Source organism: Perognathus longimembris, chromosome 12 (assembly GCF_023159225.1).
Source record: "Perognathus longimembris pacificus isolate PPM17 chromosome 12, ASM2315922v1, whole genome shotgun sequence".
In the NCBI taxonomy this organism is placed as follows: domain Eukaryota; kingdom Metazoa; phylum Chordata; class Mammalia; order Rodentia; family Heteromyidae; genus Perognathus; species Perognathus longimembris.
The window spans coordinates 15,308,807-15,322,882 of record NC_063172.1 but is presented as its reverse complement, the minus strand read 5'-3'; the positions used below and the strand labels follow the sequence as shown (position 1 = coordinate 15,322,882).

The window sequence follows — 14,076 nt, the reverse complement described above, 5'->3', positions numbered from 1 at the left end:
GTTTATATCATGAGACAAGAAAAACAAAAGAGGAAGAGTGACCTAATTGAGGTCATGTGTCAAAGTGGCCTAAGACTTAAATCCCCATCCTGAAATCTTACAGTGTTTTCACTGACATTTAGCCATCGTAATATTTTCCATTCCTTTTTTTATTTACTGTAAAGGTGAAGAACAGGGGGATTACAGCTGCAAAAGTAAGGTAATGAGTACATATAGATACTTTTGGTCAATATAGTACGTAAGTATAATTGGGCCTCACTACAAAAACAGTGAGTAGGAAATGTCAAGAAATGTGAGAGTGAGAATTACAAAGCAAAACATCACTAACTGCTTCTCTCTCAACCAAACAACCTGTTCCCCTCCTTTCCGTCTCCTTTTTCCCATTTGTCTTTTCCTTCCTTCCTTTTTCTTTTCTCATTTGCCTAGCACAAGATTTGATCATTTGTAAAGATCAAAAAGAGCCTTCAGATTCAGGTGCTGGGGACTTAACACCTGTAATCTTAGCTAATCAGGAGGCTGAGAACTGAGGATTAAGGTCTAAAGCCCGTTTGGGCAGAACATTTTGTGAGAATTTTTATTTTTTTGTCGGTCTTGAGCTCAGGGCGTGGGTGCTGTCCCTGAGCTTTTTGTTCAAGGCTAGCACTCTACCACTTGGAGCCACAGCTGCACTTCCAGTTTTCTGGTGGTTAGCTGGAGATGTGTCTTGTGGACTTTCCTGCCTGGGCTGGCTTCAAACCATGATCCTCAGCTCTCAGTCTCCTGAGTAGGTAGGATTACAGGTGTGAGCCACCAGTGCCTGGCTTATGAGACTCTTATCTCCAATTAACCAGCAACAAAACTAATTAATTATTTAAATAAAGCTGGAAGTAGAGATGTAGCTCAAGTGGTAGATCTACAGCTCTGAGAGGGAGGGAAAAAGCCAAGCAAGAGTTTTAAGGTCTTGAGTTAAAGCTCCAGTACTGGCGCACACACGCACGCACGCACGCACGCACGCACGCACGCACGCACGCGCACACACACACACACCCCACCTGATAGGACTCAACAAACAGTATTGTTACTGTAGGTCTATTTAAAAAAAATCCACAGTAATAACGCTGTTCTTCCTTCCTGTCACTCCTGTAGGTCTGTCAGTTTGTCGTCTCCGTCAATGGCCTCAACGTGCTGCATGTAGATTACCGGACGGTGAGCAATCTGATCCTGACTGGCCCCCGGACAATCGTGATGGAAGTCATGGAGGAGCTGGAGTGCTGAGCAGCCAGACCTCCCTCCCTCCCCGCCCCTCCCACAATGACTCCTCCCAGGAACAGCAATGCAAGCACCAGCTTTCCTATGCATGGATGGCTCTGGACACCCGGCTCTTTCCTCCACCCTCACACATCTTTACGTTCCATATGCTGTTTGTATGTGGAAGAATTGGGTAACACATCTTAAAAAAAAAAAAGTCCGCGTAGGAAAGCAATAGGGAAGCAGAATTTTCCTACATGATGGAATTGCCTTACTACATTTCTGTTTGTGGTCCTCCCCTGTTGTTTTCCTCTACATCTACACAAAGTTGTTGAGGTGTGTTCTAACCAAAAGAGCAACCTGATTGAAATATTTCTAGGGGGTCATGCAAAGTAGTTGCTGCAGACTCCTAAAATGATACTTTTCAAGCTGGGCCCCGTGGTGTGTAGTTGTCACCTCAGCGAGTTAGCAGGCTGAGGCTGGAGGATTGCTTGGGCCCTGGTGTCGGAGGCCAGTGTGGGCAACATAGCGAGACCCCCATCTCACAATAAAATGTGTACTTTCACTTAAAAGTAGTATGGGGTTGTTGGCTAGAGGGTGAACCTGCACCTTACCTATTTCTCTTCAAATGAAAACAATATCCATAGGAATATGATCTGCTAACCAGCATTTACAGAAGGTGGTTCTAAAGCACGCAGGTGCTTCAAAGCCAGCAGGACTTGACTTTCTTAATTCCCTCCTTTAGTATTGACTTCTGACTTCACATGTGTCAGATGTTCTGGCATCAGGTAAAAAATAAAAAAACAAACCAAGCTCTGCTAATGCTGTGGGTAGCGGTAAATAAGGAAAGACAGCGGAGAGACTGCTTGGAACTGTCTCTATTATCTCTTTCTGAGCCTACATCACTTTGTCTACAAATTAGCTTTGTCTATAAATCAGCTTTCTAGAATTCATCTTGGGTGTATTGAATGTGAAAACAGAAGTTTTGTATTCACACATATAAAACACAAAATCAAACCTTCTGTTAAGATTTTACTTTGAAAGTGTTTACCTGTCTAGAAATTCGCCTATGTGTGATAAAACTTAAATTGTCTTCTTAGCCTGACTTTTCACAAGCTTTCTAATAGAACATGTTAAGGACATGATTTGCTGCTTATTTAGGGGGATGATTTTTCACAGAAATTGCCACTTTGTTTTATATTTTTCATCCCATTTGTATATATGCCTATTTGGGGTTTTGTTTTTTCTTGTTGGGTTTTCTTTGGGGGGGGGTGAATAGAAGAATGTATCTGGGTTCTTGATTTATAGAGGAAATTCCTCACCGTGCCAAATTAGGGAGTCAGAAATACTTTTGCCTCTCATATAATGAATTTTGAACAAGGAAGAAGTTACTTTCATATTCTGTTTTAATGAAATAAAACACAAGTGTTGTACCTCAGTCATTTTCTTCCATAGATTATCATAATATTCTTGGTACTGGTATTATTCTAAGGCTTTTATATACATCTGTTCCCAACTTTGGTAGCTTTAGTCAGAGAACAGCATTTTGAGGTTCTATGGAATATCTGCCGTTAAGAGTGCCAGTCTGTACTCGAGGAGGATGGACCCCTTCCGCGATTGTACGTGTTTATACTGTGTGCTTGGCGCTGCTATGTCATTTAATGATCATCACAATCTTTCAAAGTAGCTTTTATCAGCTTCATTTTTCAGATGCAAAAATTAAGTCTGAGCAAGATTTAAAATGTTTTCTACGTTCATACAGCTGCAGGAACTGTTATGTGCTGAAGCCCGAATTAATACACAAGTTGGTTTAATGCTAAAAATCTGTGATTCCTGTCTCCCCATTCAGGGACCTGATGTGTAGAGTTCATTCTGTGCAAAGTGCTATGCTAGGACTTTAGGTCATTGGTCCTTAGGTAGCTGTGAGATCAGTTGCATCCCTGTCTTGATTTGATACATGAGGAAACTGATAAAGAAATTGGTCATCTGTCCAAGACTAGACAACTAGAAAGTTGGAGGCCTTACCACTTGGCTTTAAAAACAAACAAGTTTGTGACTTCTTTAAAAGATGAGTCTGAGTTGTTTTCTGTCCTCAGGTATTCATTTATTGACATAAGAAGAAGGGGTGCTTTTGAAAATGCCATCTTCTTCTCTGCCCATTAACTTGAGCCCTGGGTGACAGAACTTTTCTTTAGCCAACCTAAGCACCCAAGAAGCTTCTCTCTATGCTACACAGCCTCTCTCCTGCCCCAGAGAGGTGGGGGGAGGAAGGAAGAAAGGGATGGAGGGAGGAAGGAAGGAAGGGAAGGAGGGAGGGAGGAAGAAAGGAAGGGAGAGAAGAAGGAAGGAAAGAAGGGATTGAGGGGAAATAATGGGAAGAAGGAAAGAACCAGCATTTCCCTTGTTTAGGGGGTTTGTTTGTTTTTGTGCCAATAGTAGGGCTTGAACTCAGGACCTTGCACTTTCCCTTAGCTTTTTCAATCAAGACTGGAACCCTACCACTTGAGCCACACTTCCACTTCCAGCATTTTGCTGGTCAGTTAGAGATAAGAGTCTCTCAGAGTTGCCTGCCTGAGCTGGCTTTAAACCAGAATCCTCAGATCTCAGCCTCTTGTATAGCTAGGACTATAGCCATGAGCCACCGGTGCCTGGCTCCCTGGGTTTTACCACACTCAGTTTGAAGGTCCAAATGTCAGAAACCCTCTTATGACTATAAGAGGTTCTTACCAGCTCATCCTTGTACAGCAAATAAAACGGATGTCCCGATTTCCCTAGAGACCTCACTTCGTTCCTGTCAATGTTTTTACACATGCACTATCAGCTTCTTAGAGCATTCTTTCTCCATCTTTGCCTGGATGATGCTGCCTTTGTATTCATTCCTGTGGACATTATCTGCTCTGAGAAGTCTTAGTAGTTCCCTAGTGTCACACCTCCAAATTCTCACAGGGAATGACATTTTCTAGGAAACATGGTAGGCATTTCCTGGGAAGTTTCTCCATCACATATCTGTCCCCCTACCTAGCATCTGCAAAACAGGATGTGGTTGTCATAGCTACTGTATCCCATGACACAGTTCCCATCCCAGAGTAGCAAACCAGCTACCCATAAAATACGCTGAGTGGCCCAACCCCAATTGTAGCTTGTAACAATACTGCTCTGACCAGAGGTGTGGTCATGTTGGGCACTATGTGGCTAATGGAACAATGTATCCATAAGTACCAGGTGGGGCTCCATCCACCTTTATGGTGAGTGAGCAGGTTGGCTGGATGATTGGCAGGTTGGTCCTAGATGGTGTTGAATTTTAAATAGCAGGAATCCAAAGAGTCTTTATGCTGACAGTTTGATCTTCACACTAGCAGTATTTGGAGGGAGTGGGAGACCCTCACATCATTAGGACTATGCCATTGAAGGCAATTGTAGGACCCCAGCCAACTCCTCTTTTGCTTCTTAGCAGTAGGGTGAGCAATTTTGGACTACTGTGTTCTCTGTCATCACGTTCCTACCTCACCGCAGTCCCCAAAGAGTGGGGCCAACTGATCATGGTCTGCAGTATCCCAAACTGTAAGCCGAACGAATAACCCTTTTCTCTTTATAAGTTGATTGTCTCAGGAATATTGTTATAGTGAAAGAAAACTGATTCACACAGACCATCTCCAAAGTGGCTGGGATTGTGGGCCGTTTCCTCAGTTTCACACCAGACGGACTCAAACAGGGTGAGAATGGAAATTAAAAGAGCTTTTCTCCACTTAACTCAGCTATTACATTCGTTTGACTGTCACACCAAAGAAAATCACAAAACTAGGACAGAATCTCGGGGTCGGGCTTGTGTCCATTTTTAATCTAACAAGAGTGGCTACTGTATTTGTTGACTGAAGGCCTAAGAAGTTCCCTAATTATTGAGAGCTTTTGGCTACCAGATGCAAATTACTAAAGAATCATGGGATGGAAGTATAATACTGAGTTGATACACAAAGCCTTGCTTCTAATAACAGAAAATGCTAAACTAATGCTGAGATGTTGTACCTTAAAGAGCAAAGTTTAGTTATGGGTCACATGGCATCTCCAACTCAGGCAGCATGTGGGTTATCAGTGTGGGCTAAGTACTGCTCTCCTACCTTGCGGCCCTGTGGCCTCAACAGCACAGCCTTTCGCGGCAGAGGCCATACAGCCAGAATAGGCCTTTGGTGTTGGGGTGGTCATCAAATCAAATTGGTACCAGATACCCATGTAAGTAAGAGAACAGAGATTTCATTGTCTTGTTAAGTTGTGTCATTACAAACAAGTATTCTCAGCCAGTCACTGGTGGCTCATACCTCTAATCCTAGCTACTTAAGAGGCTGAGATCTGGGCAGGAAAGTCTGTGAGGCTCATCTCCAATTAACCGCAAAAAAACCCTGGAAGTAGAGATCTGAATGAAGGGGTAGCGCTCCAGCCTTGAGTACAAAAGCTTAGGGACAATGCTCAGGCCCAGGGTTCAAGCCCCAGGATCTGTAATTTTATCTGTGATTTTATAGTTTTCCTGCTACAAACCCATCTAGATACAGTGCCAAAAAAATAACAATAAAGTGTGTCTAAAGGTTTTTAGTTTGTGTGTATGTGTGTGTGTGTGTGAAAGAGAGAGATCTTCAAAGCAAGAAATGCATTTTGTGTGATATTTTGTTCATTGAGAATCTGCAAACCTTGGAATGGTAGAGCATCTGCCTAGCAAGCAGTAGGGCTCGAGTTCAGACTCCAGCACTGCCAAAACATAAAATAATAAAATTAAATAAAAGCTAGTTCTCCACTGAAAGTAGATTGTTCAGGTAATGGTGCAATATGGGTATGTTTAGGTGACAGAAATGAAAGTGGTTTTTTGTTTCTTCATGAGCATAGCATGTGTAAGTTTGAAAGCCATGTTTTATTATAGAGAGAAAATTTCAGTTGCCTGTTGGGTTGATTCTGCTGTCTGCCATTTTATCATTAATCTCTCATATAGCTGTGTAAATTAGAGCTGGGTCCTGTGCTTCATACATAGAATCCCAGCACTCGGGAGGCAGAGGCAACAGGATTACAGGTTGGAGGCCATCTTGGGCTACATAGTGAGATTCTGTCTCAGTAAACTAAAGTATAAATTAATAAAGAGACTTGTTAACAGGAAGAGACTCGCCTTTACCTAGATTAGATGTGACCAATTTCACATCATCTTAGAAAAGTTAGTGGGCACTGGAGGGAATACCAGGAATGAATACCAGGAATATCATTCCTTGCCATTCATATTGGAGTCTTCAGTTTCCAAATACTCTTTCTTTTCAAATACATTATGAAAATAATCTGCTCTCAAGACCTATTTTTAACTGTTGAAACTGTTCTCTCCTGTTGTCTATGAATCCTGCTTCATTTTGATTACCAATGATCTGAGTAATTCGAGATTATTTTTGGTTTTTCTAATTGGTTGAAATCTGTTGCTGACACTGACTGTGGTTTTCATCACTTAAGGCAGGATTTCAGGTGTGATAGGCATTTGTTTGTCTCAGCACCAAAATATGCTGTGTAACAAAATGAAGTTCATCTTCATTGTCCAAGATAGCATATGGTATGTCAAATGAATTAATAAATGTTCTTAATAGATACCTTTATTTTAAAATAAGATTGCTCTGCCTTCTTTATTATAAATTGTACCATAATAATTAAAGTTATTGTATGAAAACACAGGATCATGAAATAAATGATGCATTGTTTTTAAATGACTGTAGAGTCTTAGCTTTTTAAATAAACATAAGAGCCTTTTCATGTCTTTTAAAATAAATTAGCCCAATTTTTCCCAAAGAAAGAGCTGCATTTTAAGCTGATCTACTGCTTACTGATCAGAGAAAACATATGGGACTCATATTTAATTCATTATTGTAGCCAAAAGTGCCATTTGTGAGTCTGCTTAATGATGGATATTTTCTGAAGAATTTTTCTTTTTTGTGAGGAAGAGGAACTGGAAAAAAAAAGCATTAAAAAGTTTTTTGGGTTTTTTTTTTCTGACCAAGCACTGGTAGCTCATGCCTATAATAGATCTTAGCAACTCAGGAGGCTGAGATTTGAGGATCAAAGATCAAAGCCAGCCTGGGGGGGAAAAAAAACCCAAGGGGTTGAGGATATGGCCTAGTGGCAAGAGTGCTTGCCTTGTATACATGAGGCCCTGGGTTCAATTCCCCAGCACCACATATACAGAAAACGGCCAGAAGTGGCGCTGTGGCTCAAGTGGCAGAGTGCTAGCCTTGAGCAAAAAGAAGCCAGGGACAGTGCTCAGGCCCTGAGTCCAAGCCCCAGGACTGGCCAAAAAAAAAAAAAAAACCAAAGCAGTCCATGAGATTCTTATCTCCAATTAACAAGCAAAAAGCTAGAAACAGAGGTGTGGCTAAAATGGTAGAACACTACCCTTGAGCAAAAAGAAAAATCAGTTGAGAATGTGAGGTCCTGGATTCAAAGCCCTAGTATCAGAGAAAAAAATAGGATTGAGAATCATTGTCTCCTGTGCCATGGGTATTATAGACTTCTATATGGAAAAATAATAGTTTTTACAGTAATTTCTTCAAAAATTTCCAATGAGTTAAGTAATTGTCTTGGGGAGCACAGTGGTGTCTGTGGGGAGAGAAGCTATCTTAGTGACAACCAAAAGGACTTGAAGTTTTCCTGTCATTCATTCATTCATTCATTTATGCAGAACCCGGATGAAGACTTTGGGTTTTAGGCTCTGCTTGTTAGAACACACAATGCTTAGGCATGTCCTTGAATGTAGCTCAACCTTCAAATCACCTTTGAGCCTGCCTCCTAGCAGTTTTCTCTCTGCAGGGGTGGGGGTGGGGGGGACACTAAATCTTGGTGTTAAAACACTTGCTTTGGAACTGGAGGCACGGCTGCAGCAGTAGAGCTCCGGCATAAAAAAAACAAGTGAGTACATGAGACCCTGGGTTCAAGCCCCCCGTACTGGAGAAGCATCGTCTCCAATGCTGCCAGCAATGTACACCTCAGACTCTTCTTCCCCAGCTGCCCATTACTTCTTGTCCAGAAAAATCATAGTGGGGACTATGGAGCTTATCATTCTCTTTCCCTATTTTTTTTTTTTTTTTTTTTTTGGCCAGTCCTAGGCCGTGAACTCAGGGCCTGAGCACTGTCCCTGGCTTCTTTTTTGCTCAAGGCTCACACTCTACCACTTGAGCCACAGCGCCCCTTCCGGCCATTTTCTGTATATGTGGTGCTGAGGAATCGAACCCAGGGCCTCATGTATACGAGACAAGCACTCTTGCCACTAGGCCATATTCCCAGCCCCCTATTTTTCTTTTTCAAGTGAACTTTATTAAAAAGAGCTCCAAGTTTTATTTGTTCTTCAGGCACTTGGCTTGTTTTTAAATTCCGCATTATGTAAGCTCCTTCCAGATTTTTGCATCTACTTAGTTGTAATTAATTCATTTCTCAGCTTCCTTTAAGAAGTCCCAGGCTGGAAACTATTCCCCTGTCTGTTTGGTGGCCATTTCCATTGTTATCCATAGAGTTACTATGAACACTTCAGTATTGTCTGCTGGGTAGAAATGAAGGAGTTTCTTAGGTGTCACCTTTGGAGAAGAATTGCTGAGCCGGGTGATTGCTAAGCCAGGCAGTGCGTACTTACATGGGAGGCTAAAGCAGTACCATCACGGTTTGAGACGATCACAGTTTGAGGCCAGTCTGGGATACACAGTAAAACGCCCTCTCTCAAAAAATAATACAAAATAAAATAGAAAATAGGACTACCAAGTCATAGGAAATAGGAATACTCCATTACAAAGTCCTATCTAATTAGCTTCCAAATGAGATCACCCAAAGTGAAAAAAGAATGTTTTATGTTGGGCTGGGGATGTAGCCTAGTGGCAAGAGCACTTGCCTCCTATACTTGAAGCCGTGGGTTCGATTCCCCAGCACCACATATACAGAAAATGGCCAGAAGTGGCGCTGTGACTCAAGTGGCAGAGTGCTAGCTTTGAGCAAAAAGAAGCCAGGGACAGTGCTCAGGCCCTGAGTCCAAGGCCCAGGACTGGCCAAAAAAAAAAAGGGGGGCTGGGAATATGGCCTAGTGGCAAGAGTGCTTGCCTCGTATACATGAGGCCCTGGGTTCGATTCCTCAGCACCACATACACAGAAAATGGCCAGAAGTGGCGCTGTGGCTCAAGTGGCAGAGTGCTAGCCTTGAGCAAAAAAGAAGCCATGGACAGTGCTCAGGCCCTGAGTTCATGGCCTAGGACTGGCCAAAAAAAAAAAAAAAAAGAATGTTTTATGTTGATTAGTGTCTTCTCCATTGCTTGATGTTTCGACACTTTGTGTGTGTATGTGCCAGTACCGAGGTTTGAACTTAGAACCTATGATCTCCTTTAAGCTTTTGTTACTTAACGCTGATGCTCTACTCCTTGATCCACACCTCCACTTCCAGCTTTTTGGGTGGTTAATTGGAAATGATAGTCTCGTGGGCTTCCTGCCTGGGCTGGTTTAGAACCTCAATCCTCAGCTCTAAGCCTCCTGAGTAGCTACGATTACAAATGTGAACCAATGGACACATTAAGTTTTTGTCCAATGTCTATTGGGGGCTGGGGATATGGCCTAGTGGCAAGAATGCTTGCCTCATATACATGAGGCCCTGGGTTCAATTCCCCAGCACCACATATACAGAAAATGGCCAGAAGTGGCACTGTGGCTCAAGTGGCAGAGTGCTAGCCTTGAGCAAAAAGAAGCCAGGGACAGTGCTCAGGCCCTGAGTCCAAGGCCCAGGACTGGCCAAAAATAAAAAAATAAAAATAAATAAATGTATGTCTATTGGGTCAGTGACATTGAGTGTCTACTTCACTGTGAAGGTGTATAGGGAAAGCAGACAACCTAAGAAGTATTTTGCCATCCCAATTGACATGCCTTCCTCATCCGCAGGGTGTTATGAAACGTCCTTACATCTCTGAATCACTGGAGACAGAGGTTGTGAGCTTCAGAAACAGGCATTTTCGTCTTTCATGATGTGAGAGTCCATTAAATAATACTAGTCAATTTCCTTTGTGTTAATTCGCCAAGTACTGCTGCAATCACTTGATAGTCTAGGCTGTTGGCAATGTGGGTTCTTTTATTCCGTTCTCCATTACCAGTGTTAACTCTCAGATCACACATCATACGACCCAGTAATATAGAGATTGCAGCATAACTAGGAAGGGTTAAAGCAGATGGTCTGATGCTGGGTTGGTGTGTGTTGCCTTGTCCCTCCGCCTCATGCTAAGTAGCCCCTCTGATACAAGTCAGGTGAAGAAGTGTGTCAGTCCTATCTTCAATCCCTTCATGCTGGAGTTTCTGATAGGGTTTGATATATTTGCAGATGTAATTGTTTAATTACTTACACTACTAATAAAGTATGGTCACTTTGTACCTTATGGTGTGCTGACAGTTGGTCGTTGTTGCTTACTTCTGTCAACAAGATATAAATTCATTCTTATTTTGGCAATCTGCTCAAAGTGGAATGGCTTAGGTGAAAACTATGGCTTTACAATATGAAGTGTGTCAACATGGTTCTTCTATACATCCTAGTGAAACCAGAGCAGGCCCTCCTGTGTTCTTCAACAGGATTGTTGGGAGTTGCTATAACATATTCAGGAAATGTCAACAAACCATGAATAACTGTATGTTCAATTTAGCACCTTTAAAGCACCTGTTCTATCCCTTTCAGTATGTCTTCTAATGAAAAAGGAGATTCACAAAGCAGTTAAAAAACATAGCTCTGGATTTACGATGACAAGTTGTGTGAAGGCAAAAGTAATTTTGCATGGGATCCCTGGTTTGGAAATGTTAAAAAATTATATGGAGGTCACCAGTGGCTCACCCCGTCATCCTAGATACTCAGGCGGCTGAGACCTGAGGATTGTGATTTGAAGCCAGCCAGAGCAGAAAAGTTCAAGGAAGTCCACTTCCAATAACTAGCAAATGGGTAGACTGGAGGTGTAGCTCAAGTGGCAAAGCACCATCCATGAGCAAAATGCCAAGAAAGAGCAAGAAGCCCTGAGATCAAGCCCCAGTACTGACGGGAAGAAAAAAAGAAAAAAAGAAGAAGAAGCAAAACCAAGTCACATGGAAATAATTTGCCAAACATAATTTTTAAAACGTATAAATTTAAAACAATTTCAAAAATTGCATTAGTAATATCAATTCCTTGTAAGAGTCTGAAGAGTTTATAGCCTGTTTTAGAAAAGCAATAAAGCAGTCGACCCATTTACCTTGTGGTAGAATAGTATGTATATATACATATATTATACAATATATTTTTTATTTAAAAATATGGAATACTTCATGAATTAGTGTGTCATCCTTGTGCTGGGCCCGTGCTAATCTTCTCTATATCGTTTCAATTTTAGTATATGTACTGCCAAAGTGAGCACAGGATATGATATTTTACAGCAATACTCTCAAGGTATTCTGGAAGCATCTGGCTTATGGAGAACGGTCTTATCCAGAACACACCGTCAATGAGCCAACGGCCCCGTCATTCCAGGAATGAGAGCCAGGTGTCCCAGATTCGTGCTGGGGATTAGGGGAGCAAAGCCACGAGGCTACGCTTCTGTCCCCACTCCCTTTCTGTGGTCAGAAAAGAGGAATGAGGAACACACCCAGCAGAATAAAGAATGACTCTGTAAAGAACAGGGCTTGAGCATCTCGTCGCCTTCCTGTTAGGTCTTGATTGCCTTCTTCTCTCACACATTCCGTTGTGCGTCGGTGATTCTCTTCACCCCGTAGGACTCTGGGTCTCATTCTAAATGCCCTTCACTCCCTTAGGGTTAAAGATTAAACTCATATCCGGAAGCGCAAACCACCTGGGTCCACACAAGTCACTGTGAAAGAGTATATTACTTAAGACTCCAGTCCCCTGAAGAATGTGCTGGCCTAGGGAACCAAAAGCAGATCAGAAAGATATGCTATTCCAGAAAGTCTCACCTCTGCCCCTCCCAAGCCCCTTCTAGTTCCAACAAGACTCTGGGGAGAGGGTTTGTAGAAGGGGCCTGATTAAAAATTAACCTGGGGCTGGGAATATGGCCTAGTGGTAAAGTGCTCACCTTGTATACATGAAGCCCTGGTTCAATTCCTCAGCACCACATATATAGAGAAAGACGGGAGTGGTGCTGTGGCTCAAGTGGCAGAGTGCTAGCCTTGAGCAAAAAGAAGCCAGGGACAGTGCTCAGGCCCTGAGTTCAAGGCCCAGGACTGGCAAAAAACAACAAAAAATAAAAGTTAACAACCAATCAGAATGTTGCCAAGACCTGCCAATAAGTGCTACATCCCCAAACGCCTAAGTACGTGTAACAAAGGCCACCAATCAGAGCACAGCTTAGGGTATAAAACCCCTAGACCCCTAGCCACAAAGACAGAAATACGGTCTCCTGAAGTAAAGCAGATGGACTGACGGAACCATGGTGGCAGTGGCCTTTATGCTACATACGTCTACAGTCTACATACTTTTCTAAATAATGCTATTTGCACGCATCCTCAGCTGTCCCAGACTTCATTCCTCGAATTCCTTTGATAAGAACCTGAGGAGGCTACAGCAGGACCGGCAGCGAGGCATGACGGCAGCCGACAGGGCCTCTGGCTGCTGAGCTGCTCCCCAATAGAACAGGCATTGCCTGCTATGGGGAGGGGTTCAGTTCTAGTAGTCTCTGCTAGAAGGGCAGCGTGGGCTCTGCCCACTGTGAAAAGAGCAGGCAATTCCGTGTCTAATGCATCAGAGGAACTTTGGGAAGGTGGATAGTGAGCTTTGAGGTCTATTCTGACTTGTGGGGAAATCACGAAGGAAGTGTTGCTGGCTCTATTACCTCAAAGTTGCATGTGCATGTAAGGATAGCTGAAAAACATCTGAGATGTTCGTGTTGCTACGTAAGGTAAAGAAGCAGAATCTTTACTCTAGAACTAGGAAAAGCCACAAACGGTGGGACCATCAAGCTAATGATGGTCTCAGTGCTGAGACTAAGCACAACACACACACACACACACACACACACACACACACACACAGAGGCAGAGAGAGACAGAGAGAGGCAGGGAGAGAGGGAGAGCAGCAAGAAGCAGTCTGAAGAAGATGGAACTCATCAACTTCACTATGTCAAAGAATCCTTGCTTTTTCAGATTTCCTGTTAGCCTGTCTGGGCTTCATCAGTTGGAAAACTTTCTAGTGCTTCCTATATTTGACATTGTTTGGGAGGAGGTAGGACACCACATTATATCATTAAAGTACAGAGTGCCTTATAGCACAGGCACTTGCTTAAGGTACCAACCACTGTGGCCAGCCTCACAAAATCACACCTAATCTTTATTGTACTTGGTGCCAGATTTTTTTTTTTTTTTGCCTGTCCTGGGTCTTGGACTCAGGGCCTGAGCACTGTTCCTGGCTTCTTTTGCTCAAGGCTAGCACTCTACCACTTGAGCCACAGCGCCACTTCTGGCCATTTTCCATATATGTGGTACTGGGGAATTGAACCCGAGGCTTCATGTATATGAGACAAGCTCTCTTGCCACTAGGCCATATCCCCAGCCTTGTGCCACATTTTCTATGGATGATCTTATTTAATCCTCACAATGGCTCTGTGAAATGAGTGCTTATAAACGTCCTCTTTCATAGCCATGGTCTTCAGCTCCATATGGAAGTGAAGTCAGTGGCACACGTCCATGTTCTTAGTTCACTGATGGGGCCAGCCTCAGAACCCAATCACCAACTACTGAAGTAGATACACTTCCTGTGTCCACCCAGTTTGCCCAAGAGGAAGAGATCACGCATCAATGTAATGGAAGAGAACAATCTAGACCAAGAACTTGAGCCTTGTATTGTTTTTT

The 14,076-nt window shown here is 42.8% G+C and overlaps 1 protein-coding gene and 1 non-coding gene across 2 annotated transcripts in view; one reads left to right on the top strand and one right to left on the bottom strand.

Annotated features, from left to right (window-relative positions):
* Deptor (DEP domain containing MTOR interacting protein) overlaps window positions 1-2,665 on the top strand; it is a 113,465-nt gene extending 110,800 nt beyond the window's left edge. The window contains exon 9 of the mRNA XM_048359155.1: window positions 1,126-2,665. Within this exon, the coding sequence (XP_048215112.1) occupies window positions 1,126-1,254 (129 nt within the window). The 3' untranslated portion in view covers window positions 1,255-2,665. The remainder of the gene's footprint in view (window positions 1-1,125) is intronic.
* Window positions 2,666-11,526: 8,861 nt separating this feature from the next.
* On the bottom strand, window positions 11,527-11,633 carry LOC125361105. Its single transcript, XR_007212891.1, has one exon. It is a non-coding gene; the product is annotated as a U6 spliceosomal RNA (small nuclear RNA).
* Between the last annotated feature and the right edge of the window lie 2,443 nt (window positions 11,634-14,076).